This window comes from Emys orbicularis, chromosome 7, assembly GCF_028017835.1.
Source record: "Emys orbicularis isolate rEmyOrb1 chromosome 7, rEmyOrb1.hap1, whole genome shotgun sequence".
Taxonomy (NCBI): Eukaryota; Metazoa; Chordata; order Testudines; family Emydidae; genus Emys; species Emys orbicularis.
Window position 1 is genome coordinate 66342567 of NC_088689.1, and position 27745 is coordinate 66370311.

Genomic DNA, 27745 nt, shown 5'->3' on the forward strand with positions numbered 1-27745 from the left:
AAACCTTAAAAAAGTTAAATCAATTAAATAAAGGAGTTTAGTTTGAAGTTTGCTTGGAGTGACGTGTGGATAAGGTATCGGAACTAAAAACAGCAGGTATTAGGTATGGAACACAAACATTTTATGCCAATTTTCCAGATTCTTAAATCCTCTATTAAAACCTGGAAATGGCAGACTTCCTGCATTCGGATGGAATTCTTATAATTTCAATAAGTTTCTTAGGGATCTTTCAAGAGTCATGCTGACAGAGGAAGGGACTGAAGTTTTCATCTGAGGCAATCAAATACCAAAGGTAACATGTTGGTAATATCTAAAACAGACTGTTAAGGGAAGAATGAGGTTATCTTAGTGAGGGCGCTGTCTTGTTGAAAGGAAAGTGCTAGACTACATATGCCACGGGCGAATCACTGCTGTTTTCATCAGCACACTGCAATATAATTGGACTGTGTGGTTGACCATAGAAGCAAATATGTTGGTCAATGCAGATGCTTTTTTATTAAAATCTGTAACCTTTCTGGGTCAAGCCTGCCTACTCGCGCAGTCTACTTTGCCTATCAACTGCCCTGTCTTGACTGTTACCATGTTTTAGCCTTCCTTCTGGTTGCTCTCAATGCTAGCAAGTCATCACTGAAATACAGATGCTCTTGGGTTAAAACAGTCGTATTCATGATGTCTGAAGTGACATGCCAGATTTCTTTTACCATTCTGATAAATGCACAGTGTCTCGAAGCTACATAAAATATGCTGAGAGATCCCCACAGGCTGATTTTCTTGGAATAATCATAAATCAACCAAACTTGTTTCAAAATTCACCTTTAGAAGAAGTTCCTCTCTCTGAACCAGAGGATTGTGGAAACTGCAGCCCACACACAAAGGTTTTAAACAATATTTTGATTCAGCAAAATGAGCCAAAACAGATCAGCATTTTTCCAAACATAAAATAGCATGAATTCTACAATATTAAATTGTATCAGTACTGCATCATATTCTCTATAGATGGAGATAAGAAAAACCTGGAGATTCCAGCACTGCACCTTACAAAATGATGCATAAAAATTACAGAAGCTGCAGTAGCTCAAGCCAAGCAAATAAACAGGAGGGCAGGAAGCTTTGCACAATATAGGTATAGGCTGCTAAAAGGATGTGGGACCGTGTGGGGAAGAGCAGCTGTAGTGCCAGCTTTTTCAGTCTACACCAGGACTGCAATGGTGCAGGATGACCCGATGCAGGATACAAAGGCGGTGGAGTCGGGCCCAAAGCATGTGTAATCACAATGGTGCTAGCAGTGCTAGTGCACTATTGCAAACACTCATGCATGGATGCAAGATACTTGCAATGCAAAATTCTCTAGCGTAGAGAAGGTCGGAATGAGTTCCACAAAAACAGAACTTCGAAAAATATCTGCCTGGCCCCTAGTCCACTTCTGCTTAACCTAGAGAGCTACAGCCAGCTTGCTGCCCAGGATTTGATTAACTACTAGGCACAAAATGCTCAGCTCATGCATAGGGCTGCCCACCCCGTCCCACCAGCTGAGGTCACATGATGATGATGTCATCGTATACAGCCTGGAAGCCATGGAGCTCGCTGCCTGTAGCATGGACCATAATTTGTTCTACAACAGACTCCTCTGGATCCACCCTAGGATCTCAGGTGAGTGGCTGGACCTGGAAGGCCCTGTGCTGCTTTTGGTTTGATAGCCAGGGAGGAGGGGAGAATCTGTTCTTCTTCGAGTGATTGCTCATATTGATTCCAATTAGGTATGGGCGCGCCGCGTGGACAGCCGTCAGAAAGTTTCACCTAGCAGCATCTGTCAGGCTGGCAGTGGAGCGGCGCCTCCACGGTGCTCAATATATGACCCTGCCGACCGTCAGTTCCTTCTTACCGCCTGTGATGGTCATTGGAACTGTGGCGTCTTGCTCAGCAAGTTCTCCACATTTCCCTAGCTTTATTTAGATAGTAGTTGTTCTGATTTTTGTTGACAGTTTCTTTTGGTTTTGTTGTAGTTAGTGGCAGTTGGGTTGAGGGGGTTTACCCTCCACCCCAACTGTCTTTCTTCTGGGCTCTCATGCCCAAGTCCCTGGGATTTAAGCCCTGCAAGTCCTGCTCCAAGCCCATGCCAATGGGAAACCCCCACGACTCTTGTCTGAAGGGTCTGGGGTAGGCTCACCAAGTCAAGAAGTGCAGGATCTGCAAGAGATTTCATCCTCAGACTAAGAAGGAGCGGGACTTTTGCCTGAAACAGCTCCTTAGACCCCAGCCTCCTTCGGCGCGGCAGGACCCGGCACCAGGCTCTTCGGTGCGCAGCGCCCCAGCGGCTATGGTGGAAACGGCACTGCGGATGGACTCTGGCCGAGACCCGCAGCACCACCGCTCCCCGGCACCGGAGCCAGCAATATTGACCCAGCACCGCTCCCACTCCCCGGCACTGAAGCGGCACTGGAAGCCGGAGAAAGGTGGCTCTCCTTCACAGAGACCCCCACACACCTGGAGCCGGCCTCTGTGGCACGTCCAGTGGAGAAGCGCCCAGGGGCGAAGGTCGTGGACGCGGCACTGTTGACTTCGGCCCTGCTGGGGGAGCCACTGAGTCCGGTGCCATTGGACTCCCCGCCCCGCAGCATTGTGGAAGTTCAGCTGCTGTTCACCCCAGACACCTTTGCAGCTGCGAGGGATCTCATCGCCATGACGGCACCAGGTCTGCCCTGCTCCACATCAAGTCTCCAGGCCTCAGTGGATGGCACTGTCTCGAGGCAAGCCAGTGTTGATCCATCTGTTGGCACCGTCGGCTACGTTGGGCAAGCTCGGCACCGCTCGAGGTCCCAGCACCACTTGGAGTCCTGGTACTGCTCCTCATCGCGGCGCCGGTCGTACTCGCGGCACCGTTCTGGATCATGTCAGCGCTCCTGGTTGTGGCGCCGCTCCACTCACCGGTCGCTTTCACGGAGCAGGTCCCGGCGCCGATCACCGTCTCTGCGCAGTTCCCGGCCACAGTACCGATCCAGGTCCCGGCACCGCTCCCCAGGCTCGCAGCACCGCTCTCCTCCTCGGCACTGCTTGTCAGCGCAGATCCGCTCGGCATCGCCCTAGCCCTCGCAATCCCAATCTCATTCCTCGGGTTTGGAGACGGGGTCACGGTTTTCGGCTCGGGACTGCCACCAGTCAGACTGTAGCTGCCCTGACGTGGGGGCAGGACCATGGCCACCACATGGGCAGGGGCCCATCAAGTGGCCATTCTGGACCCTGTGGGAGTACCACCAGGCCCAGGGTGCACAGTCTGGAGCTTCCCGGTCGGCCACCTCTGAAACAAGGGTGCCAGAAGCCTCGGCCAGTCAGCCCACTCCGCAAGGTGAGGAGGAGACGTCATGCCCCCTCCCCAGCTCGGGACCCCGAGCCTGGACCTATGGTCAGCGACGCAGGGCATCAAGCCCCTGTGGAACAGGGAGGTTGAGATGACCCTCTCCCCACCTTGGCCTCTTCGTCCTCCTCCCCTGACGAGGCCGTGGCAGGCACCTCCTTCTCCAGGTCGCCCCCCCAAACATCTGCGCCCACCAAGACCTCCTGCACAGGGTGGCGCGCAACTTGGGTCTGCAGGCTGAGGAAGGGACATTTGGTGGTGGACATTTGGCCCCAGAAGGTCTGTCGAGGGTGGCCTTGCCCCTCATCAAGACCATTCAGGCCTATGCCAAAACCATCTGGCAGACCCCGGTCTCCATTCCCCTATGGCCAACGGGGTCGAACGCAAATACTTTGCACCCTCAAAGGGGTACGACTACCTATTCACGCACCCACAGTCCTGCTCACTGGTGGCTGCAGCCGTGAATGAGAAGGAGAGGCACGGGAAGCAGGCCCCAGCGCCCAAGTCTAAGGATGCCAAGCGGCTGGACTTGTTTGGCCGCAAGGTATACTCCACCGGGGGTGGGGGAGACGCTCCAGCTCAGATTGCTGATCAGCAGGCACTCCTGAGCCGCTACAACTTTAACTCCTGGAACTCCATGCTGAAGTTCAAGGAGCTTGTGCCACCTGAGTCCAGGGAGGAGTTTGGGGCCCTTATTGATGGTGGCAAGATGGTGGCACGGACCTCTTTGCATGCCTCACTGGATGCTGCAGACTCAACCGTGCGTACCTTGTCCTCTGGGATTGCCATGAGGCGCACCTCTTGGTTGCAAGCCTCTGGCCTGCCTCCTGAGGTTCAGCAGACACTCCAGGATCTGCTCTTTGACGGGGAGGGCCTGTTCGCGGAGCAGACTGACTCTAGGCTGCATAGCCTTAAGGACTCAAGGGCGATCATGAAGTCCCTAGGTATGCATACCCCAGCAACCCAGTGGAGAAACTTCAAGCCCCAGCAGCCGCAACAGCGCTCCTACCCTCCTCGGCTGAGGCAGGACTTTTACAGGCGGCAGGGGCGGAATGGCAGAAGGAAGCCCTCCAACCCCCTGTCTGGACAAGGCCAGGGCCTGACCAAACCATCGTTGGGTTCCAAGCAGGCCTTTTGAAGGGACGCCCAAGGACGGCGTACAGACTTACCCCCGGATCCTTCCCCGCCCTTTTTGAATCGTTTATCCCACTTCCACTGTGCGTGGTCCCAAATAACCTCAGACTGCTGGGTCGTGGACATCATTCAAGGCCTTCAGCAATTCCCGACCTTGACAGCATGAGGGTGCATGAGTCTCCTCGGCCACATGGCTTCGTGCTCATACGTGACCCGGCACGCCAGGCTCCGACTCAGGCCGTTGCAAGCATGGCTCACCTCGGTCTACCGCCCGGGGCGCAACAACTTAAATTCAGTGGTCACTGTATTGGGGCAGGTCCTCGCCTCTCTCCGCTGGTGGCTCAACCCCTGAGTGGTGTGCGGGAGAGTCCTCTTCCACTGCCCCCAGCCTTCCTTGTCCCTGGTCACAGACGCGTCAGCTCTGGGGTGGGGCGCAGATCTGGGAACTCTTCAGACTCAGGGCCTGTGGTCTCAGTCCGAGCTCTCCCTCCATATCAACATCTGGGAGCTGATGGCAGTGTGCCTTGCTTGCCAAACCTTCCAGGCCCAACTGCAAGGTCGCTGTGTAGCAGTTCTAATGGACAATACCACAGCCATGTTTTACATCAACAAGCAAGGGGGAGCCCATTCCTCCCCCCTCTGCCAAGAAGCCATTCGACTGTGGGAGTTCTGCATAACCCACTCCATTCACCTGGTCGCGTCCTTTCTTCCAGGGATCCAGAACACACTGGCAGACCACCTCAGCAGGTCCTTCCATTTGCACAAGTGATCTCTCCGGCTGGATGTCGTGCACCACATCTTCCAAAGGTGGGGGTTTCCCCAGGTCGACCTGTTTGCCACCCGAAGCAACAGGAAGTGCCCAGCGTTCTGCTTCTTTCAGGGTTGCAGCCCGGGCTCCCTCACAGACGCATTCCTGCTACCCTGGACAGGTCGCCTGCTCTACGCCTTTCCTCCGTTCCCTCTCGTGCACAAAGTCCTGCTCAAAATCCACAGGGAGGGGGCAAAGGTGATTCTGATAGCTCCAGCATGGCCTTGCCAGCACTGGTACATCAGGCTGCTGGAGCTGTCAGTGGACGTACTGGTCACAGTGCCTTTCCTCCCTGACCTACTCACTCAGGACCACGGTCGCCTCTGCCATCCTGACCTCTGGTCCCTCCACCTCACAGCTTGGAAGCTGCATGGCTGAACCCCAAGGAGCTTCTGTGTTCGGACCAAGTAAGACAGGTCCTGCTAGGCAGCAGGAAGCCCTCCACTAGAGCCACGTATCTGGCGAAGTGGAAGAGATTTTCGTGTTAGTGTGACCAGCGCTGCACACTCCCTCTCCAGCTGCCGGTACCCCTCATTTTGGAGCATCTCCTGCACCTGAAACAGCAAGGCCTGGTGGCGTCTTCCATAGGGGTTCACCTCGCTGCCATCTCGGCCTTCCACCTGGGCGTGTCTGTCCACTGTCTTCACCAACCCTATGGTTGGTCGCTTTCTCAAAGGCTTAGACATTCTATACCCGCAGGTCTGCCAGCCTATCCCTGCCTGGGATCTTAACCTGGTCCTTTTGAGGCTCATGGGGTCCCCGTTCGAACCGCTGGCCACATGCTTCCTCCTGTATCTTTCCTGGAAGACAGTTTTCCATTACGTCTGCAAGACGCGTCTCAAAGCTGAAGGCCCTCACCTCGGAGCCGCCTTACACTGTCTTCCACAGGGATAAGGTGTAACTCAGACCGCACCCGGCCTTCCTCCCCAAGGTGGTGTTGAACTTTCAAACCAGCCAGGACATTTTCCTGCCTGTCTTTTACCCGAAACCTCATGCTGGTCCCCGGGAACAGTGGCTGCATTCCCTTGATGTCCGCAGAGCCCTGGCTTTCTACACTGAACGCGCTAAGCCATTCAGAAAATCGACCCAGCTCTTCGTTGTGGTGGCAGACCGGATGAAAGGCCTCCCGGTCTCCTCTCAGAGAATATCCTCCTGGATCACGTCCTGCATCTGCACTTGCTATGAGCAGATGGTGACCCCAGCTCTCACCGCACACTCCACTAGGGCCCAGGCCTCGTCAGCAGCATTCCTGGCCCAGGTTCCTATCCAAGACATATGCAGGGCAGCGACTCGGTCCATACCTTCACATGGCACTATCCATCATCTGTCATGCCAAAGACAACGCAGCTTTCGGTAGAGGAGTGCTACAATCTGCACTCTTTCACTCCGACCCCACCGCCTAGGTAAGGCTTGGGAGTCATCTAATTGGAATCGATATGAGCAATCACTCAAAGAAGAAAAAACGCTTACTTGCCTTTTGTAACTGTTGTTCTTCGAGATGCGTTGCTCATATCCATTCCAAACCCACCCCCCTTCCCCTCTGTCAGAGTAGCCGGCAAGAAGGTACTGAGGGGGCGCCGGGTTGGCAGGGTCATATATTGAGCGCCATGGAGGCGCCACTCCAGGGGGCTCCACTGCCGACCCGACGGATGCTGCTAAGGGAAAACTTTCCGACGGCCGTGCATGCGGCGCGCACACCTAATTGGAATGGATACGAGCAACACATCTCCAAGAACAACAGTTACAAAAGATGAGTAACTGTTTTTTTAATCCCCAACCCTTGTAATAGTTTAACAGTGGACACCATTGTACAACACTTTGAAGCAAGTTCAATGTAATCAGCTGAAAAATTGTGGTTTTTTGTTTTTAGGCAATCAAATAATAAATCAAGTTAAAATTTAACCAGATTGTGCAGGAAATGGCATGGGATTTGTAATGTACATAAACAGAGCCTCTGCTCTAAGTCTCATCGATAGCATCACAGCATTGTGGAACAAGGTTCAGTTCTAACTCAGTCAGAAGAATACCACCTACTAAACCATTATCACCTCATGAACCAGCTGGGATTTTATCTGGAGGTCTCCCATTCAGGTACTGACTCAGTCAAGTCCTGCTTAATTTATTGTTCTGCTGGAAGGTGTTATTGGCTGCCATCAAGTGGTCTGATCTACACACAATTGCCTTGTTAAAACTGATGGGTGTGTAAAGCACCTTTTTCAGGATAGATGGGGAGGAACAATTAAATGCACTTTTATGTAGTGATATCTGGAAATAATATGAAGCAATAACCCAATGCAATGGGCTGCATGGCAAGGCTGATCACAAGCTAAGCCACATGGGCTGATGAATTTTCCTGGGACCAGTTGTAAAACACAGAGGGCTTGTGGACTGAATGGTTGCAGCTATGTGCGTCTATGTATGAAAAAAGCAGGAAGCTGCAGAAAGCCAGGAGAAACTGAGAGGAGCAGTGATGAGTGTAGCCCTGGGAGGATGCCAAGATACAGAGCTTCTAATGGGCACAATACTTGCTGGAAAGGCAGACTTGGATCTCCGAGCAAGGAAACTGCCTGCTGTTTGTTTCTAGCAGATTCAGGGAAACATGTCTTTGTGTACATTCTTCATATATAAACAGGACTGCACAAAAGAAATACTTGATTTGCATCGTCCATTTCTCCTCCTAATAGAGACAACCTGGTCAGGCCCCGAATATCGACTAACCACTGTGCAGCGTGGTTTTGCAACAGAAGTGGTATGGTTGCAGAACATAACTATATCATAACAGGTTTCAGAGTAGCAGCCGTGTTAGTCTGTATCCGCAAAAAGAACAGGAGTACTTGTGGCACCTTAGAGACTAAAAAATTTATTTGAGCATAAGCTTTCGTCGGCTAGATCCTACTTCTTCGGATGCAAAGAATGGAACATATATCACATTGGTAGATGTGCAGGTGAATGAGCCCCTGATGGTATGGCTGATGTGATTAGGTCCTATGATGTCGTCACTGGCCAGACGAGTACCCAGAAGTCACCTCCTACAAGACAGGCCCAACAAAGAAAATAACAGAATACCACTAGCTGTCACCTTCAGTCCCCAACTAAAACCTCTCCAGCGCATCATCAAAGATCTACAACCTATCCTGAAAGACGATCCCTCACTCTCACAGATCTTGGGAGACAGACCTGTCCTCGCTTACAGACAACCCCCCAACCTGAAGCAAATACTCACCAGCAACCACACATCACTGAACAAAAACACTGACCCAGGAACCTATCCTTGCAACAAAGCCCGATGCCAACTCTGTCACATATCTATTCAAGTGACATCATCATAGGACCTAATCACATCAGCCATACCATCAGGGGCTCATTCACCTGCACATCTACCAATGTGATATATGCCATCATGTGCCAGCAATGCCCCTCTGCCATGTACATTGGCCAAACCGGACAGTCTCTACGCAAAAGAATTAATGGACACAAATCTGACATCAGGAATCATAATACTCAAAAACCAGTGGGAGAACACTTTAACCTGTCTGGACATTCAATGACAGACCTGCGGGTGGCTATTTTACAACAGAAAAGCTTCAAAAACAGATTCCAACGAGAAACTGCTGAACTCGAATTGATATGCAAATTAGACACAATCAATTTAGGTTTGAATAAAGACTGGGAATGGCTGAGCCATTACAAACATTGAATCTATCTCCCCATGTAAGTACTCTCACACTTATCAACCTGGGCTATCTTGATTATCACTTCAAAAGTTGTTGTTGTTCCCCCCCCCTTACTTAATTGGCCTCTCAGAGTTGGTAAGACAACTCCCACCTGTTCATGCTCTCTGTATGTGCGTGTATATATATCTCCTCAAGATATGTTCCATTCTATGCATCCAAAGAAGTGGGATGTAGCCCATGAAAGCTTATGCTCAAATACATTTGTTAGTCTCTAATAAGGGTACGTCTACACTTACCTCCGGGTCCGACGGCAGGCAATCGATGTTCTGGGATCGATTTATCGCATCTTGTCTAGACGCGATAAATTGATCCTGGAAGTGCTCGCCGTCGACACCGGTACTCCAGCTCGGCGAGAGGAGTACGCGGCATCGACGGGGGAGCCTGCCTGCCGCGTCTGGACCCGCGGTAAGTTCGGACTAAGGTACTTCGAATTCAGCTACGTTATTAACGTAGCTGAATTTGCGTACCTTAGTCCGAAGTGGGGGGGTAGTGTGGACCAGGCCTAAGGTGCCACAAGTTATATCATAACAGGAACATTGAAAAGAATGCATATGGTGCAGGAAGCGCAACCTGATTAGAAAAGCAGAAATGAAAATGACCAGGGAACAGCCAACAAAAAGGGTGTAGGACTAGGAAGTCTCACTGAACACTGATTCATACAGGAATCAGAAAGACTGTTAGAAGCACATAAGTTAAATAATGCCTTTGGCTTATGTGATGGCTTGGTGCAAGAGCTTAATTTACCATCACCCCATTTATACCTATGTGGAGGTGCAAACCTCTATAACCATCCCTCCAACTTGAAGGAGCACGTGTGCACACACACAAATTTCGCTTTTATAGGCTTAAAAAACAAACAAACAAAAAAAACAATTCCTGAACGATTAAGTCCTGAATGTCTATGGGGCAGGAGCGCCTTTCTTTCTCATATATGTAAGTAAGTGAAGGCAGGTTAATTTGGTAGCTTTAAGCAGTTCCTGAAAGAAAGAGCAAATCCTGAATATGCCTTTATATATATATAAAGAAAGGAAGGAAGAAGGAAGCTCCTGCCCAGGCATATTCAGGATTTGCTCTTTCTTTCGGGAACTGCTTAAAGCTACCAAATTAACCTGCCTTCACTTACTACTACACCAACACACCTCTTCCAATTCTCTAGAACACACAATGTGATCTAAAGAGACAAATCACACTACCCCAATAGAATAGGACACCATCACAATCCAGGGACAAAATCAACACCTACGTTGACACAAAAATCAATATTTATTGGGCCAAATTTTGAAACACTGGTGTTTAAAGTTAGGCACCTAAATAAAAGTAGCCCGGTTTTTATAAGTACTGAGCACCAACAGCTTTCAAAGAAATCATGGGGAGTTAACATGATCATCGCCTCTGAAAAATTAGTTTTCTAAATTTGGATTTCGATGCCTAACTTTAACTACCCTATTTTGAAAATTTTGGTCATTGGTTTTCCCAAGACAAAATAGCATCTGACAATGAGTAACAATACTGTATTTGTAAACTGATATTTTTCTAATGGCACAAGTTGGAATAATGAGTAATGTTGTTAGAGTTATTCCAAATACAAGTGAAAAAACACTGTGTGGAAACTAACACACGTAATATAATGTAATATAGGAATATTTAGTAAAGTATACTGGGTGCAATAAACAGTCACCTGAATCTTCTTCATAGCTAATAACATTGTCCAAAACTCTTACTTTTAGAATATAAGTCAAGTTAATTTTAGAGTAAGCGAATTAAAGAAAGTCAAACCAAATCTGGGTTTATATGTGAGCAGTTCTTCAGTCTCAACAAATAATTTGGAACTGGATATTGCATTTCCTGGGCCCCACCAAAACCACTGCAGTCAAGAAACAGACCATTATTCTATAAACATACATCTTACCAGATTTTCAAAAAACAGAATGGACAAAGTGCATAATGTGGTGTTATAGAACATTTCCATTGAACTTAGTTGTCACATTCAGTAAGACATGTGAAAAGAGACGTTGGCTGAAGACAATCAATTTTCATCCATGCCATTTAATTGTCTTAATATACAAACTTCTTCCTTCATAATTTGGTCTGCTCTTCTTCAAAACATACTTTTTCACTCAAGAGAATTCACAATATTCTTTTTGTCTGTGGGAACCAAGGAGCTTGAACATAGTATTATACTAATAGTTCTAATCAGGTTTAGAAACAACAGTAATTTCAGCTCCTCTCCCTCACTCCAGAAGCAGTTTATTCCAGGTAATCTAACTGAAAAATACAACATGGAATAGCCATACAAATAGGTTACTTACACATAGCCAGCTGTACGTTAACAGATGTCGAGAAGAAAGGGACAGACGGTAAAAAGATAAATATGGATCCTTTATATAATTTTGTTATTTATTTTTGTAGTAAAAACCCAAGAGATTTTCCCTTGGGCGTCACATGCCAAAAATCAACCTGATCTTTCTCTAAAGACAAACTTGCTCCATGAAATCTAAGGGCTTGGCTATACCACCCTGCAGTTTGGACAAAAGAAGTGTGACTAGCAGTGTGCACCAAAGCGATATGCTCTAACTCCCCCGGGTGGGTGCTGTGGGCGCAAATCAAAAGGTTCCTAATGCATGTTAATGAAGTCCTCTTCAAACGGGACTACATTACTGGGAACTAGGAACCTTTTACTTCGCACCTCTAGAGTCTACATGGGGGAGTTACAGCACATCCCTTAGGAGCGCCCTGCTAGTAATGCCCCTGTAGTCGGAACTGCGGGGCAGTGTAGACACAGCCTAAGTAAAAAGGACATCAGATGCTGCACAATTCAAACTATACATGATTATCATGTATTTTAAAAAAACTAATAGGATGCAATCAACCAATTATAGAAAGTGCTACTAAAATGAAAGTAGTCCAGTGATTGACTTTCTCCTTAGAAAGTTTAATGAAAAAAAAGGGTCACCTCAACAGAAGCTTGGGCAAATATAAACAGAAAGTTATATGTGCAATGTTAATTTTTATAAAATGATAATCATGAGCCATGAAAAAGAGGCACTTCTGCTATTTGTAAGCAGTAATCTGCTCATTGTTTTGAGATAAGTATCTGATATGTCTCAAACCTGCAAAGCGGTGCAGCTGTTTCTCAACAGCATGATTCAGTGAGCTCGATTTTGATTATTTTGGGCTACAAACTCTGCTGGTTGTCTTTATGAAATCAACAGATATCATCAATTATCACTTCACAAAAACTGAGATACAACAATTATTTCCTGTTTCAAGTAGAGGGAAACACTACAGTGTGACAATGTGGTAAATTAAGACTTTTTAGTATTAATCACTATGTCAAATTTACAACCACTTTGCAAAAATCACATTAGAATGAAACATTCTGCAGACCAATGTTTCAGGTAAGTGCTTCTTTTAATATTCTAAACTTTGACTGTCATTTTGTGCTGATAGGCCAGGAAGGTGGGGGTTAATTTTACCCTACTCAGCAGAATGTTAATTGGGCCACTCCACTCTGGCTAGTTGTGAAACAGTATGTTTCTCCTCTGAGTATGTGATAATTAAAACCCTTATTCCCAGAATATGTGGCAAGTAAGCAGAACTGAAAATGGAGAGAGGTGACAATTGTGGGAGGGCACTAGAGCGATTTAGCCTGCAACCTCACTGGAAAGTGGGTGGTGGTTACCAACCTGAGTGAAAGTGGAACCTCAGCTCTAAACCAGATGCCCAACTGTGCTTGTTCACCTGGGTAGAAGTTACCACCTAACTCAGGTGAGAGGGTTGTGTGTGTGGACGGGGGAAGATGAGGGATAAGGGCAACACCAGGGTAAGAACCTGGGTTATTTCTGCAGTGAAGTCATACCCTAAATCAGTAGTTCCCAAACTTGTTCCGCCGCTTGTGCAAGGAAAGCCCCTGGCGGGCCAGGCCGGTTTGTTTACCTGCCGCGTCCGCAGGTTCAGCCGATCGCGGCTCCCAGTGGCCGCGGTTTGCTGCTCCAGGCCAATGGGAGCTGCTGGAAGCGGCAGCCAGTACGTCCCTCAGCCTGCGCCGCTTCCAGCAGCTCCCATTGGCCTGGACCAGTGAACCGCGGCCACTGGGAGCCGCGATCGGCCGAACCTGCGGATGCGGCAGGTAAACAAACCGGCCCGGCCCGCCAGGGGCTTTCCCTGCACAAGCGGCGGAACAAGTTTGGGAACCACTGTCCTAAATCATCTCTGAGAATGAGGACAATTCCAGGGCTCTGATGTACTGCAGGCTCTTTACAGAAAGAGAATTGGAACACAAACTTCAGCAGGGCTACCTCCAAAGCCCCACTGGTACCTTCAGATTAACAAATGCAGGAAAGTAAAAAGGATGGGGGAGGAGACGGGTGGAAGAGAGATCCAGTAAGATATATAGTGCATTGAGTTCCTGTGCCTGTCACTCCCTCCTGGACTGAATTAAATGAGACAACACTCCCTTGTGCTGTGATCCAGCTAGATCTCACCAAGCTAAGCATGGCTGGGCCATGTCAAGGCTCACCTAAGAAAGTGCCAAGGAACACCTAAGTTTTGAAGTGGTGTTGGCAATTCAGTAGTGCCAAGGAACACCTAAGTTTTGAAGTGGTGTTGGCAATTCACTCTGCCCCTTGTATCAGTACTAAATCAAAAATCTAGCATGGTGTTATTTGAGGATGTGGGTCTTTTACTATGTGTGTGGTCTTTCAGATAAGGCACAAAACTGAGGTTCTGACCACCTGTGGTCATTAAAATTTCAACATCCCTTTTCATCAGAGCAGAGGTGTTAATCCTCATGCCTGGGCCAAATTCAAACTCAAGTAACTACCCTCCTAAATTCCCCCTGCTGTTCTAATAGTATATGGTATTCTTCACTTCCTGCCCTAAAATGTGGTGTAATCTAACCGCATAGTTAGACAGCTGTTGTGTTCCACTCCACTGGTGGCTGACTTTCAATGGTGGATGAAGTGATCCGTATCTATCTCACTGGGGTGTTGTGAAGCTTAATTGTTTGTAAAGCTATTGGATGAAAGGCACTATAGACATAGTATTTTTATTAATCCTAATGTTTTTTTAAAAGCAGTGTGGTCATGCTGCGTAGAATGTTGCAAGACTGAGAGTATCAAAACTCTATAGTCATAAGCTATTGTCTTAGTCCTGCTGTTATACCATAATGTGTTTTATTTGCATGTTAATCCACTTGCATGCCCCTTTGAGGCAGGAATCATATTATTAGAACCCTATGAATTTTTTTATTTATAAATTCTTCGTTTTATTTTTTGGGAAGTTTGTTTTCTCGTGAGAAGCCCATTGTAAGAGGGGGTTGGGTCCTGCCCCTAGGGTGGGAGGCTCTGGGGGAAGGAGGAGGGTGCTGCAGAATGAATCAGCCCTACACTTACATTGCAGCGGCAGCTCTTCTCCTGCAGGGCTGGGCCCAGCTCCCCACTCTGGGCGTTGCGGCACACGGGGTTGCGTTGCCACTCAATTTTGGCCCACCCGCCTCTCCAAATTTGAGTGAGTATTTGCTAAAAACATGGGGCTCTACCTATTATCTTAACTGCCTATGGTGCCATATACTCTTACAATGCTTTAAAATCATAATGAAATCTCAATTTCCCATTTCCCCACATATGCTAACCCAGCTTCTCTATCCTCTCCCTAAATGACATTACAAAGTCAGATTCAAAAGCACAGAAGGCATTTAACTGAAACATTTACCTACAGAATTTTGTTTTGAATTTTATTGTGATTTCAAATTGAGGGGTTTGGGGTGATACAGGGGTACGTTTAAACAAATTATCCTAAGGCTTTTCAAACAGGTTAGATGCACAGATTTGCATAATAAAGCTGCAAGCAAGGATACAACCATGAATGCCAGTTTATATATTTGCTACAAAGAGCAGAATTGTCACTAGAGAAGGTAGGTAATGAAATTCCTCTTTCCCTCTCCCCGGCTTTTTTTTTTTTTTTTTTTTTTTAAGAAAAATTGAAATAATATGTTCTTTTCATAAGAATTGTTCCGCTAAAAATATATTACAAGTTAAAAAAAATATAGAAAGTGGAGAATGCCTTAGACTAACACCTTCTTCAGCTTTAATCACAAATAATTGCCTCTTTTTTGTACTAATGAGCAGTGCAAAATGGAATGTAATTTAGACATTCATTCAGTGTAATAGCTTTGTGAGCTAATATTACTGCAGAGAGATCTATTCTCAATTTCCTAGAGTACAACAACAGAGCAGCAGTAAGTTTTTCACTTCAGGGAGCTTTTCTGCCCTATGTAAATATAAATAGAAATCCCATTATCTATTGATAAAAACAACAAAGCAGGTTAAATAAAGTTTTATATGTTACTGTTTCCCATAACAACCATCAGCTCTGTAGATCATGAATGTAAATAAAGCACTTCACTTACTGAAATCAATGAGAAACCTTCCAAATCCTTGCCTTTGATATTGGGGCATGATCATTATGCAGGAGACATTGTACTTCTGCTGGCAAAGCTTTTCCTGAGGGAAGGAGAAACAGATCAAGTATGTCAAAGCACTGCTGAAGTGGGCAATTCCCTGCACCTGCCACTGTCCTTGTAAAATATTCCAGAAAGGTGAAAAGACGTATCTGGTCAATACCAAAGCAGAATAATTCTAAGGTATTCATTAATTATAAGGGGGGAAAGTATCAATCAAAGGCACCCTCTAAAATATTTCTTTTTACTATTTAAAAAGTCAGCACCATAGAAATTAAACAAAATCCCAAGGACTTGCATAAACACTGTAATGAAGGTTAAGTGCAGAATGGGGGGGGGGGGGACTCTTTTCATGTGACATTGATTATTCTGTCAGGTATATACAAGGGGAAATAATATACACACACTCACCAAAGAGAGCAAGTTAGGTTTGCAGCAATTGCCATGTTAAATAACTTACTGCCTTTCACCCACATTTCATCTTCTACCTTTTAGCAAATACCTTTAATGCTAGTACGATTGTGTGACTGAAGCGATACATTTTTTTCCCACAGACAAATGCATTCTCCTCTGATTACAAAGTGAAGAAAAAATGCTTGGGCCATCAGATCTCAGCATTTCAGACAAGACAAAATCACATCACTATGAACATAATAGAGGCAAAGATTACACTGACTGCTTAAGACAAAGGGGAAAGCAGACACAGAAACTAAAGTAGGAAGCAACCCTTGTAATATAGTCTGAAGGATTTTTGTTTTTTAAAATTTGGATGCAATGTAGGGGCAGTATTGTTTTAGCCGTAGTATCCAAAAAATGTCAAAATCCAGTGAAGAACAGTCCTGAGACAGGCCTCTTCCTGTCTTTAGGAGTAATGCAATTAAATATAAGTAACTTTTTAAAATAAAACTAACAGCATCAAAGACCTAAATCAGACCATTCAAATCCAGGGTGACATATTCAACAGAAAGCTGCAGCAAGCATAGACTTGATAGGCAGCTACTCAGGGTAACACATGTAAGGAGATGCCAGAATAATACGGGAATTGTCACCGTCACAAGTGGCAATAGGCCAGTCTCAAATCACGCTCCTTCACTTATGAAATTTGATTGCCTCTTTGCCACATTTCATAAAAGTATCCCAGCTCCTGTGCAGATTTATACTGACAGTACTGCTTAGTCTCCAGTATGGCCCCAAACCCCTTGAACTGACTGCCATAATATGTACTTTGAAATATTACTGTGCCCACTGCAAAGGATTCAGGGGAATTTTTGCCCACAAAAGAATACTAGGTACAGAAGACTGAAAAGAAAGGGCCCCAATTCAGGAGAGCACTCCAGCATGTGCTAAGTCCTATTGAAGTCAATGGGATTCTAGAACATGTTTCAGTGCTTTCCTGAACTGGTGCCAGGGACATGACAAAGATAAGAGGCTGGGTGAGCTGTTGAGAAGAAGAGGGCCAAAACAATTTTTGGGGAGGGCAAAAAATTCCAGTCTTCATTTTGAATGCTAATGCATCTCCTGCAAGTCCTTATACCTAGTAAAGTTTAGGAATGATACCTCAGACAATGAATGTACTAGAAGGTATGTGCCAATCTCAGAAGTGGTGGTACTATTTTATCTTTAATCTACATACTTAGAATCATCTAAACTATGATCGATGAATTGGCCTACAAGGAAATAGATCAAAGGCATATGAAATTCTAGAGTCTGAGGCAGTGCAAATTATGTCTGTCAATCTCGCTGTTACTTAGGGAATGTCTACAATAAAAACACTACAGTGGTATTCTTCCATCGCTGTCGTAAATCCATCCCCCTTGAGACGTGGTAACTAAGTCAAAGACTTCTGTCAACCTAGTGGTATCTACAGTGGGGCTTAGGTAGGCTTAACTGCATTGCACAGGACATGAAATTTTTCAATTTTGCCCTGAGCAATGTAGTTAGGTCTACCTACGTTTTAGGTGCAGACCATGCCTTAGATTTTCTTCAAGCCTTATATTTGAGGACAAATGTATCAGTCCAAAAACACCTCAGTAGACTATGCTGCTACTCCAACTTTATCACTTTCAACAGATCTCTTTAAAAAAAAAATTCTTTCAGATCTTTTTTGTTATTAAGAGCAATCTGAAGGAAAATGAGAAAAATCACCTAATTTCCAAAGATAAAAATAATTGTATGACATGTTAGTTTGGAAGCCACTGATATACCAAACCTCTGACTTGACAGTTGACAGAAACAAATATAGGTTCTCCCTATTCCAGGAAATTCTACTTTTACCTTGCAATTAATTTTACTATAGCCTCTGTCAAAGCAATATAGAGAAATTCCCTCTTAGCAATAATTGGAATTGTTGTTTTAAAATTCAAAGTATCACCACAAGTCATAAAGACATCCACTATGAAAATTAGTAACTTAGGGCTTGATTTTCAGAAGTTTAATGTGCAATTAAAAACTGCAAAAAAATTCAGGTATTTATGCACACAAGTGACCAAAGATGAACAGAAATGGTCATTTGTTATATGTGTAAATAGCAAGTTTTACCAAAATACATCTGTAAATACACATGTAAATTGTGCACATTTTGTACATCTAAAACTTTTGAAAATCAGGCGTAGTATATCTATGCAGAATCTGTAACTAAGTGAATTATATAGAAAAAGATGTCATGTCAAATTGAACAATTATAAATCACCAGATAACCAGTAAAAACAGATTTAACTGAATACTAGGACTGTCAAGCGAAAAAAATTAATCGCAATTAATTGCACTGTTAAACAATAATAGAATACCATTTATTTAAATAGTTTTGGATATTTTCTACATTTTCAAATATATTGATTTCAATTACAACACAGAATACAAAGTGTACAGTGCCCCCTTTATATTTATTTTTGATTACAAATATTTGCATTGTAAAAAACAAAAGAAATAGTATTTTTCAATTCACCAAATACAAATACTGTAGTGCAATCTCTTTATCATGAAAGTTGAACTTACAAATGTAGAATTATGTACAAAAAAACTGCATTCAAAAATAAAACGATGTAAAACTTTAGAGCCTAGAAGCCCACTCAGTCCTACTTCTTGTTCAGACAAACAAGTTTCTTTACATTTGCAGGACATAATGCTGCCCGCTTCTTGTTCACAATATCACCTGAAAGTGAGAACAAGCATCTGCATGGCACTGTTATAGCTGGCTGTGACACTGCACTCTATATGATTTTATGAAAATATGCTAATGAGTGTGAATATAATGTAACTAGAATATGCTTCATGCAAAAGGTCTCTTGTAAGGTATCCTTACAAAGCTTATAATTTACTGAGTGTGGTCATCCTATTTGTATAAATGTATCATTCTTGTATCTGAAACTAGAAATATGAAATATAACTCTGAGGTGCTATTGTAGTTATGCAAAGTGTGGGCCATTAATGGTGGTTTAGAATCTTGACGGCTCCCATCAACTAGGACAATTGATTGTAGATGGCTGTTTACTTGTAAATCTTCCTGTATACCTGTGTGCTGGCAAGTGGGTAATGAAGTCTTACAGTGACATGAGCATGTCACCTGAACTGGAATCCATCTTTAACCTGGTGCTTTTCCATTTAGAAGGAGGGGTGTCAAGTATCAGGGGGTAGCCGTGTTAGTCTGTATCTACAAAAACAACAAGGAGTCTGGTGGCACCTTAAAGGCTAACAGATTTATGTGGGCATAAGCTTTCGTGGATAAAAACCTCACTTCTTCAGATGCACTCTATGCTTGGTAATTCACTTTGTTCTGTCTGTTATTACTTGGAACCACTTAAATCCTACTTTTTGTATTTAATAAAATCACTTTTTGCTTATTAACCCAGAGTATGTATTAATACCTGGAGGGGCAAACAGCTGTGCATCGCTCTCTATCAGTGTTATAGAGGGCGAACAATTTATGAGTTTACCCTGTATAAGCTTTATACAGGGTAAACGGATTTATTTGGGGTTTGGACCCCATTGGGAGTTGGGTATCTGAGTGCTGGAGACAGGAGCACTTCTTAAGCTGTTTTCAGTTAAGCCTGCAGCTTTTGGGGGACGTAGTTCAGATCTGGGTCTGTGTTTGTAGCAGGCTAGTGTGTCTGGCTCAAACCAGGCAGGGCACTGAAGTCCCAAGCTAGCACGGAAAACAGGCTCAGAGGTAGTACATCAGGTGGCAGTCTCAAGGGGGTTGCTGTGATCCAACCTGTCACACCGGCGTTGCAAGATATTTATGTGCCAGATGCACTAGAGATTCATATGTCTCTTCATACTTCACCCACCATTCCAGAGGACATGTATCCATGTTGATAACGGGTTCTGCTCGATAACCATCCAAAGCAGTACCGACCGACGCATGTTCATTTTCATCATCTGAGTCAAATGCCACCAGCAGAAAGGTTGATTTTCTTTTTTGGTGGTTCAGGTTCTGCAGTTTCCTCATCGGAGTGTTGCTCTTTTAAGACTTCTGAAAGCATGCTCCACACCCCGTCCCTCTCAGATTTTGGAAGGCACTTCAGATTCTTAAACCTTGGGTTGAGTGATGTAGCTATCTTTAGAAATCTCACATTGGTACCTTCTTTGTGTTTTGTCAAATCTGCAGTGAAAGTGTTCTTAAAATGAACAACATGTGCTGGATCATGATCCGAGACTGCTATAACATGAAATATATGGCAGAATGCGGCTAAAACAGAGCAGGAGACATACAATTCTCCCACAAGGAGTTCAGTCACAAATTTAATTAATGCATTTATTGTTTTTAAATGAGCATCATCAGCATGGAAGCATGTCCTTTGGAATGGTGGCCGAAGCACAAAGGGGCATACAAATGTTTAACAAAACTGGCACGTAAATGCCTTGCAATGCCGGCTATAAAAGTGCCATGCGAACACCTGTTCTCACTTTCAGGTGACATTGTAAATAAGAAGCTGCCAGCATTATCTCTCGTAAATGTAAACAAACTTCTTTGTCTTAGCAATTGGCTGAACAAGAAGCAGGACTGAGTGGACTTGTAGGCTCTAAAATTTTACATTGTGTTGTTTTTGAGTGCAGTTATGTAACAAAAAAAAAAATCTATATTTGTAAGTTGCACTTACACAATAAAAAGATTGCACTACAGTACTTGGATGAGGTGAATTGAAAAATACTATTTCTATTGTTTGCCATTTTTACAGTGCAAATATTTGTAATAAAAATAATATAAAGTGAGCACTGTCAACTTTGTATACTGTGTTGTAATTGAAATCAATATATTTAAAAATGTAGAAAAACATACAAAAATATTGAATAAATTTCAATGGGCAATCTATTGTTTAACAGTGCGATTAAAGCTGAGATTAATTTTTTTAACCTCAATTAATATTTTTTTATTAATCGCGTGAGTTAACTGCAATTAATTGACAGCTCTACTGAATACAGATAGAACTTTTCTCAGTTAACGTAAGTTTTTGGGGGAGGGGAATAAAGTTATTGTTATTGTCTATCAGACAGTGAACAATTTTATGAGACTTGCAGATGGGATTTCAAATTTTAAAAATTGTCTTCATCTATTGAAATTACATATGCAAAAATACTTGAATAAGAAGCATAATTTTAACAGTGGAAAAATTATGAATTGTTAATATTAAAAAGCATATAGAGATATTGCTTTACCTTAGAGAAATATCCAACTAAGTGACAGCCTTTTTCATCATTTTTTGTAAGAACATAGAAAAGGAATGGCTCAACATCATAATACAACGTTTTGTGGTCCAGAAAGAGCTTGGCTAACAAGCAAAGATTTTGGCAATAAATTTTGCTCACATTTCCATCAACCTAAAAAAAAAAAAAAAAAAAAAAAATCACAGATAAATTTTTTCCCCACAAAACCATTATTTCTCACATATTATTTTGCATAAAATGGTATCTTGTACTTACAGTATCCTTTAAGAAAACCTGAAAAATGTAGTATTAAGGAAAAAAACGTTAATTTCAGAATAGAAATTCTCTATTAGTGCTAATTGTTTGCATTAGCAAGAATCTTCAGAAGATCTGGATTTATCAAACAATCAAGGTTCTCTGATCTGATAATTGGTCCAGTCAGACTTGGTTACATCTCTTTCACTTATTGCCCTATAATCAAACAGATATGAATAGCAGATAATGCAAACATTATTAAAGCTATCTTAAGCTCTGGATCATTACTGAAGGAGCTGCCCTCCAAAAGTAGAACAGATTGAACTGCATTATTCTGAGTCCCTGAAGTGTAGGGCCAGCAAATGGGATGTCCGTTTGGTATTATACACTGCAGTATTTTAGATATAATTAGAGAAGATAAAAATTCTACACTGGAGCGAAGATGCTACTGAGCAAGAGAAGTAAATTTTCACGCTAAGTATCATAATTAGTCTATGTCGGTTATAAGTATAAAGAATCAAGCTGTGATACTGATGGTTGCAGACAGGCTAGGCACAAGTGCAGATTTCTTTGATCACAATCAGTTTCTCCCTGAAATGAAGAGCATAGTCATTGTAAGCCGCCGAGTCTTTCCCCAAGATTCTTCTTCAGGGAAACGATTACTTGCAACTAGAGTTCTCTGATGATGGGACCATCTGTATTTCATTTACACAGAGAGCCTTCTGGTCTAGGCACAGCACCAGGAAGAAATTCCTGTATTATAATCCATTACCAGAGTCAGTTTCTGGTGTGGCTTGGACAAGTCTCTGCTTTACCTGCTGTAAAGTGGGTAAGCACTAACCTCATACGGGTATCTGGGGGTAGATCAGACAATATCTGTAAGTTAGCTTAAGATAAAAAAACATTACTTATGAGTTAAGAACTACTGATACAAATACTTTTATCAAAAAGAACGAGGAGTACTTGTGGCACCTTAGAGACTAACAAATTTATTTGAGCATAAGCTTTTATGGGCTAAAACCCACTTCATCGGATGCATGCAGTGGAAAATACAGTAGGAAGATATATATATATACAGAGAACATGAAAAAATGGGTGTTGCCATACTAACTATAACGAGAGTGATCAATTAAGGTGGGCTATTATCAGCAGGAGAAAAAAACCTTTTGTAATGATAATCAGGATGTCCCATTTCCAACAGTTGACAAGAAGGTGTGAGTAACAGTAGGGGGGGAAATTAGCATGGGGAAATAGTTTTTACTTCTCTATGCAAAAGAATAAATGGACACAAATCAGATGCCAAGAATTATAGCATTCAAAAACCAGTCGAAGAACACTTCAACCTCCATGGTCACTCAATTACAGACCTCGAAGTCGCAATACTCCAACAAAAAAACGTCAAAACCAGACTCCAATGAGAAACTGCAGAATTGGAATTAATTTGCAAACTGGACACCATTAAATTAAGCTTGAATAAAGACTGGGAGTGGATGGGTCATTACACAAAGTAAAGTATCAAAGGGGTAGCCGTGTTAATCTGAATCTGTAAAAGCAGCAAAGAGTCCTGTGGCACCTTATAGACTAACAGACGTATAGGAGCATGAGCTTTCGTGGGTGAATACCCACTTCTTCGGTATTTCCACTACATGCATCCGAAGAAGTGGGTATTCACCCACGAAAGCTCATGCTCCTGTACGTCTCTTAGTCTATAAGGTGCCACAGGACTCTTTGCTGCTTTTACACGAAGTAAAAACTATTTCCCCACGTTAATTATTTTTTCCCCTACTGTTACTCACACCTTCTTGTCAACTGTTGGAAATGGGACATCCTGATTATCACTACAAAAGGTTTTTTTCTCCTGCTGATAATAAGCCCACCTTAATTGATCACTCTCATTATAGTTAGTATGACAACACCCATTTTTTCATGTTCTCTGTGTATATATATATATATATATATATATATCTTCCTACTGTATTTTCCACTGCATGCATCCGATGAAGTGGGTTTTAGCCCACGAAAGCTTATGCTCAAATAAATTTGTTAGTCTCTAAGGTGCCACAAGTACTCCTGTTCTTTTTGCTGATACAGACTAACACGGCTACTGCTCTGAAATACTTATGTATAATCTCACACATAGTACCTAACAATTTCAGAAGTATTTTAAGCACACTCATGCAACTGACTCCCTTGTACGAAACTGGGGATTTTTTTTGTTTTTTTACACACATGCAAACAAGTAATAAAAACAAATGATAAAGTCAGCCTTAATTAGATTTTAAAAAACTTGTAATGGTTAACTAAAGACATTTCAGTTCCTCTAAAAATGTTGGCAATTAATATTGGATTTTGTTTTTCAACTCTCCTAAAAGAGGAAGTGTCCAATTGTTATGTTGTTTCAATGGAAGACTTCCTTGATATTAAAAAAAATTCCTAGAAACAGACAATCCTTTAAAACATTCTATACGCTATTTTGTGAAAGAGCATTCATGTGACGATGGAAAGGCATTCCGTAACTTTCTGATAAGACCAGCTTGTTCAGCAGTTCAATGGGAAAAATGGACTACAATCTCAGACACCAATGTTTGCTAGACTAGAATGGAGTAATAAATTATGACAATAAGTCTCCTCTTAGATCTGTCAAAGTTTTGCACTGGAAGGAAGGCATACATAAACATAAGATGCCCTGGGGCATTTTCTGCTCCTTGGAGAAACAGAAGGAGAATAAGAGCCTATCCCCTTCTCTGTCCTGTCACGCAGGGAATGAATGGGTGCAGTCACTTTATCTTGTTGGAAGTCTGCAGAATTTCTATCAACTCCTCATTGAGTTTCTGCAGCTATCAAAATTAGAAGTAATGGCCCCAGCCAACACTTCAACCAAACTGAAAAAGTTAGTCTTCAAGAGTCTCAGTAATCCTATCCAAGTGTCTCAAGGACAGAAGGAAAAAAGGGCCATCTGATGAATCCAGATTTTCCTTCCACAGAATATTCTCTCTTCTATGGCTCTTTTTGAGAGACCCTTAAGAATGCTTAAAAAAAAGAAAAATGAAGGACTGAATAAGTTTTGATGTACGGATTGATGGCAGCTCACAGAATAACACTAACATCGTGGCAGATTCACCTGTTGCCCTACTCTGTATTAGCAGGTATTAGACGAATCCAGTAGAGAGGAACAGGTTAATCATGTTCAGTGGTGACTCACTGGGAAAAGTGCGGCTTTTTATACTCTGGAAAAGTTTAAGGAAGGTGGGAGTAACTCTCTGGATGAGAGAACTAGGGTGTCGCTCACCCGTGTCATGGGAAAACCATAGGAGCAGAAATATCTGGGAGAAAAAAAATGTAGGCTGGGGGAAATGAGCGACTAGTAGGAGGAACACAAAGGGGGCACCAGCTAAAGGGGGGCATGTGACCCCCGTGACTCTTCCCTGCCCCACTCCCCACGTGACCCCCCCCACGTAACTCATCCCCAACCCCAGCCCGGGAGCCCCACACTCTGCTCCAGTCCCCCTGGCATGTGTGGAGCCACTAATGCACTCTCCCCTGCAGCCTCTGGCCATGCTGCCTGCCTGGGCTGTAGGCAGCATGGCTGAAGGCTGCCTGGGAGAGTGTAGCCGCTGCGTGCTGCACCAGGCAGCATGGCCGGAAGAGGAGAGGCTCTGGCCCCACCTCTTCCCTTCTGGTTCTGGCCGTGCCCCTTCATCTTCCTGGCTGCTGGCCTTGCTCCCCTCCCCGCCCAGCATTTTGGGGAGGGTCATGTGACCCTTTGGGCCCCCCCCACGAGTCGCCATTGGCTGGGGTTGGTGCAGTTTTAATTCAGAATTTTCTTTTAGTTAAGAAGATGAAATCTGTGAATGACTAGAACAAGTGTTAAGGTTTGGTTCAGTTGCATGGGGACTCCACCAGATTACATATCAGTATTTCAAGACATGGAATAGACAAGCATACCTGCAGGGGTAACAAATATATTTACACAATATGAAAGTGCTAGGTAGTGGAATTTTTTAAAATTCAGAATTACTTTTCAGTATTGATAGTCAGAAATACTTGTGCCATTCTTCTGAGAGAATTAAGATGGTCCTAAAACCCTGGAAGTCTTTTCTGCTAGTAGTATTAGTACTGGCGCTTAAGAAATATGAGTAAGTAGGTTAGGGTAATTGGGTGCAGCAATGACACTTGAAGCCATGATAAAGAATACTCATTAGTTAAACTCAAGGGTCTTTTCACAACGGAGCAATGTGGTCAAAAGTCCTTAAGAGATTAGCTCCAAAATGTCCCAAAGAATTATATTCTATTTGGTTTAATTTCTGAACTAATTAAATTAAAGGCAGTTTACCTTGACCCGACTTGTAACAGGCTGTGAAAGTAATACAGATAGCTAACAGGTTCAGCCTGGGACCTAACACACCCTGGCAGAATGCCTCAGGAGATATTTCTCAGGCTGTCTGTAGGGGGAATAACTTTAGTTTCAAAATTTAACTTCTGAACATAAGAACATAAGAATGGCCATACTGGGTCAGACCAAAGATCCATCCAGTCCAGTATCCTGTCTGCCAACAGTGACCAATGCCAGGTGTCCCAGAGGGAGTGAACCTAACAGGTAATGATCACGTGATCTCTCTCCTGGAGTCCTAAATCAACCATGCAGAAAACTTTTACCTTTGCATTTCCTATACAGTCAATGGTCATGCTCATTGTTCACTTCCTTCTCCAAATAATCAGAGTGTCACAACTGAATGTCTATAAAAAGTCTATAAAATCATGAACCATGAATGGTGTGGAGAAAGTGAACAGGGAAGTGTTATTTATCCCTTCACATAACACAAGAACTAGGGGACAACCAATGGAATTAATAGGCACTGGGTTTAAAACTAACATAAGGAAGTATTTCTTTACACAACACACGGTCAACCTGTGGAACTCATTGCCATGGGAAGTTGTGAAGGCCAAAAGTATAACTGGGTCCAAAAAAGAATTAGATAAATTCATGGAGAATAGGTTAATCAGTGGCTAATAGCCAAGATGGTTGTGGAGCAATCCCATGCTCTGGATGTCCCTAAACCTCTGACTGTCAGAAGTTGGGACTGGACGACCAGGGATGAATCAATCAAAATTGTCCCACTTGTTCATTCCCCAAAGCATCATGCATTGGCCACTGTCAAGAGACAGGATGCTGGGCTAGATGGACCAGTGATCTGATCCAGTATGACTGTTCTTATGTAATGGGTAGAAAGGAAAAAAGAAGGGTGCCCTTATCATCTGACCAGAAGTAAAAGAACATGTAGTTGGAAGATATAGTTTCAATATACATCTAAAAGCATGCTGCACCAGAAGGCTAGAAAGCTCTTAAATTCTACATAACTTATGAGTACACGGGATATAAAAGGTGGGGAAAAGTGAAAGAGGAGACTTATTTTTTGAGTACAATATGAATATTAGTGGGGAAATATTTACAGTAGAACCTCACAGTTACGAACACCTCGGGAATGGAGGTTGTTCGTAACTCTGAAATGTTTGTAACTTTGAACAAAAGTTCAAAGGTATGGTTGTTCTTTCAAAAGTTTACAGCTGAACATTAACTTAATACAGCTTTGAAACTTTACTATACAGGGAAAAAAATGTTGCTTTCCCTTTATTTTATTTTTTAGTATTTTATACATTTAACACTGTACTGTATTTGCCTTTTTTGGGTGGGGGGGGGTCTCTGCTGCTGCCTGATTGTGTACTTCCAGTTCCAAATGAGGTGGTCTGGTTAACCGGTCAGTTTGTAACTCTGAGGTTCTACTGTAATACAGTTTTATCTTTTTCTACTGTGGCCTTCAACTGGTATATAATCAACAAATACATGTAAGTTTTTCTTTTTTAAACAATCTGGATTTTAATATACCTACCTCAAATACTGAAAGATCATTTCTTCTGTAGATTTCATTGGCTGGAGGATGGAACCAACCACACTTCTTTGAGTGTCTTAGCAAAATGTTTTTACTTTTCATATATTTAAGACAGAATTCACACAGGTAAAGCTTTGATAGTCTGTTGAAGTATAAAAATCATGAAGAGTTTTAGAGTGCTGTTACAGTTATAAACTCTGTGACCAAAAATCACGTTCTCCCTCTCCACCCATCTTAAAAATATTTGAACAGACTTGAATTAAACTGTATTTCTGTGTGTGCCAAATATGCACCACAGAGGGAAGATTAAAACAGGCATGCATTATTTGAAAGTAATGCACAGAGATTCATGTAAGTGATTTTCTCCTAAATGAGATGAGAGGCTTTATTACATAGTAGAGTTGATTCAGCTGAGTCAGAAGTGAAGAATGCCTCATCTTGGCTGATCCATGGCCTGGACTGTCATTAGCT

General features: G+C 43.3%; 1 protein-coding gene across 1 annotated transcript in view; it reads right to left on the minus strand.

Annotated features, from left to right (window-relative positions):
* KAT6B (lysine acetyltransferase 6B) overlaps positions 1 to 27745 on the minus strand; it is a 193179-nt gene that overhangs the window by 39087 nt on the left and 126347 nt on the right. Inside the window, exons 10-12 of the mRNA XM_065407517.1 lie at positions 27275 to 27416; positions 21144 to 21305; positions 15438 to 15531 (exon numbers count right to left, since the gene is read on the minus strand). Coding sequence (XP_065263589.1) covers positions 15438 to 15531; positions 21144 to 21305; positions 27275 to 27416 — 398 coding nt within the window. The remainder of the gene's footprint in view (positions 1 to 15437; positions 15532 to 21143; positions 21306 to 27274; positions 27417 to 27745) is intronic.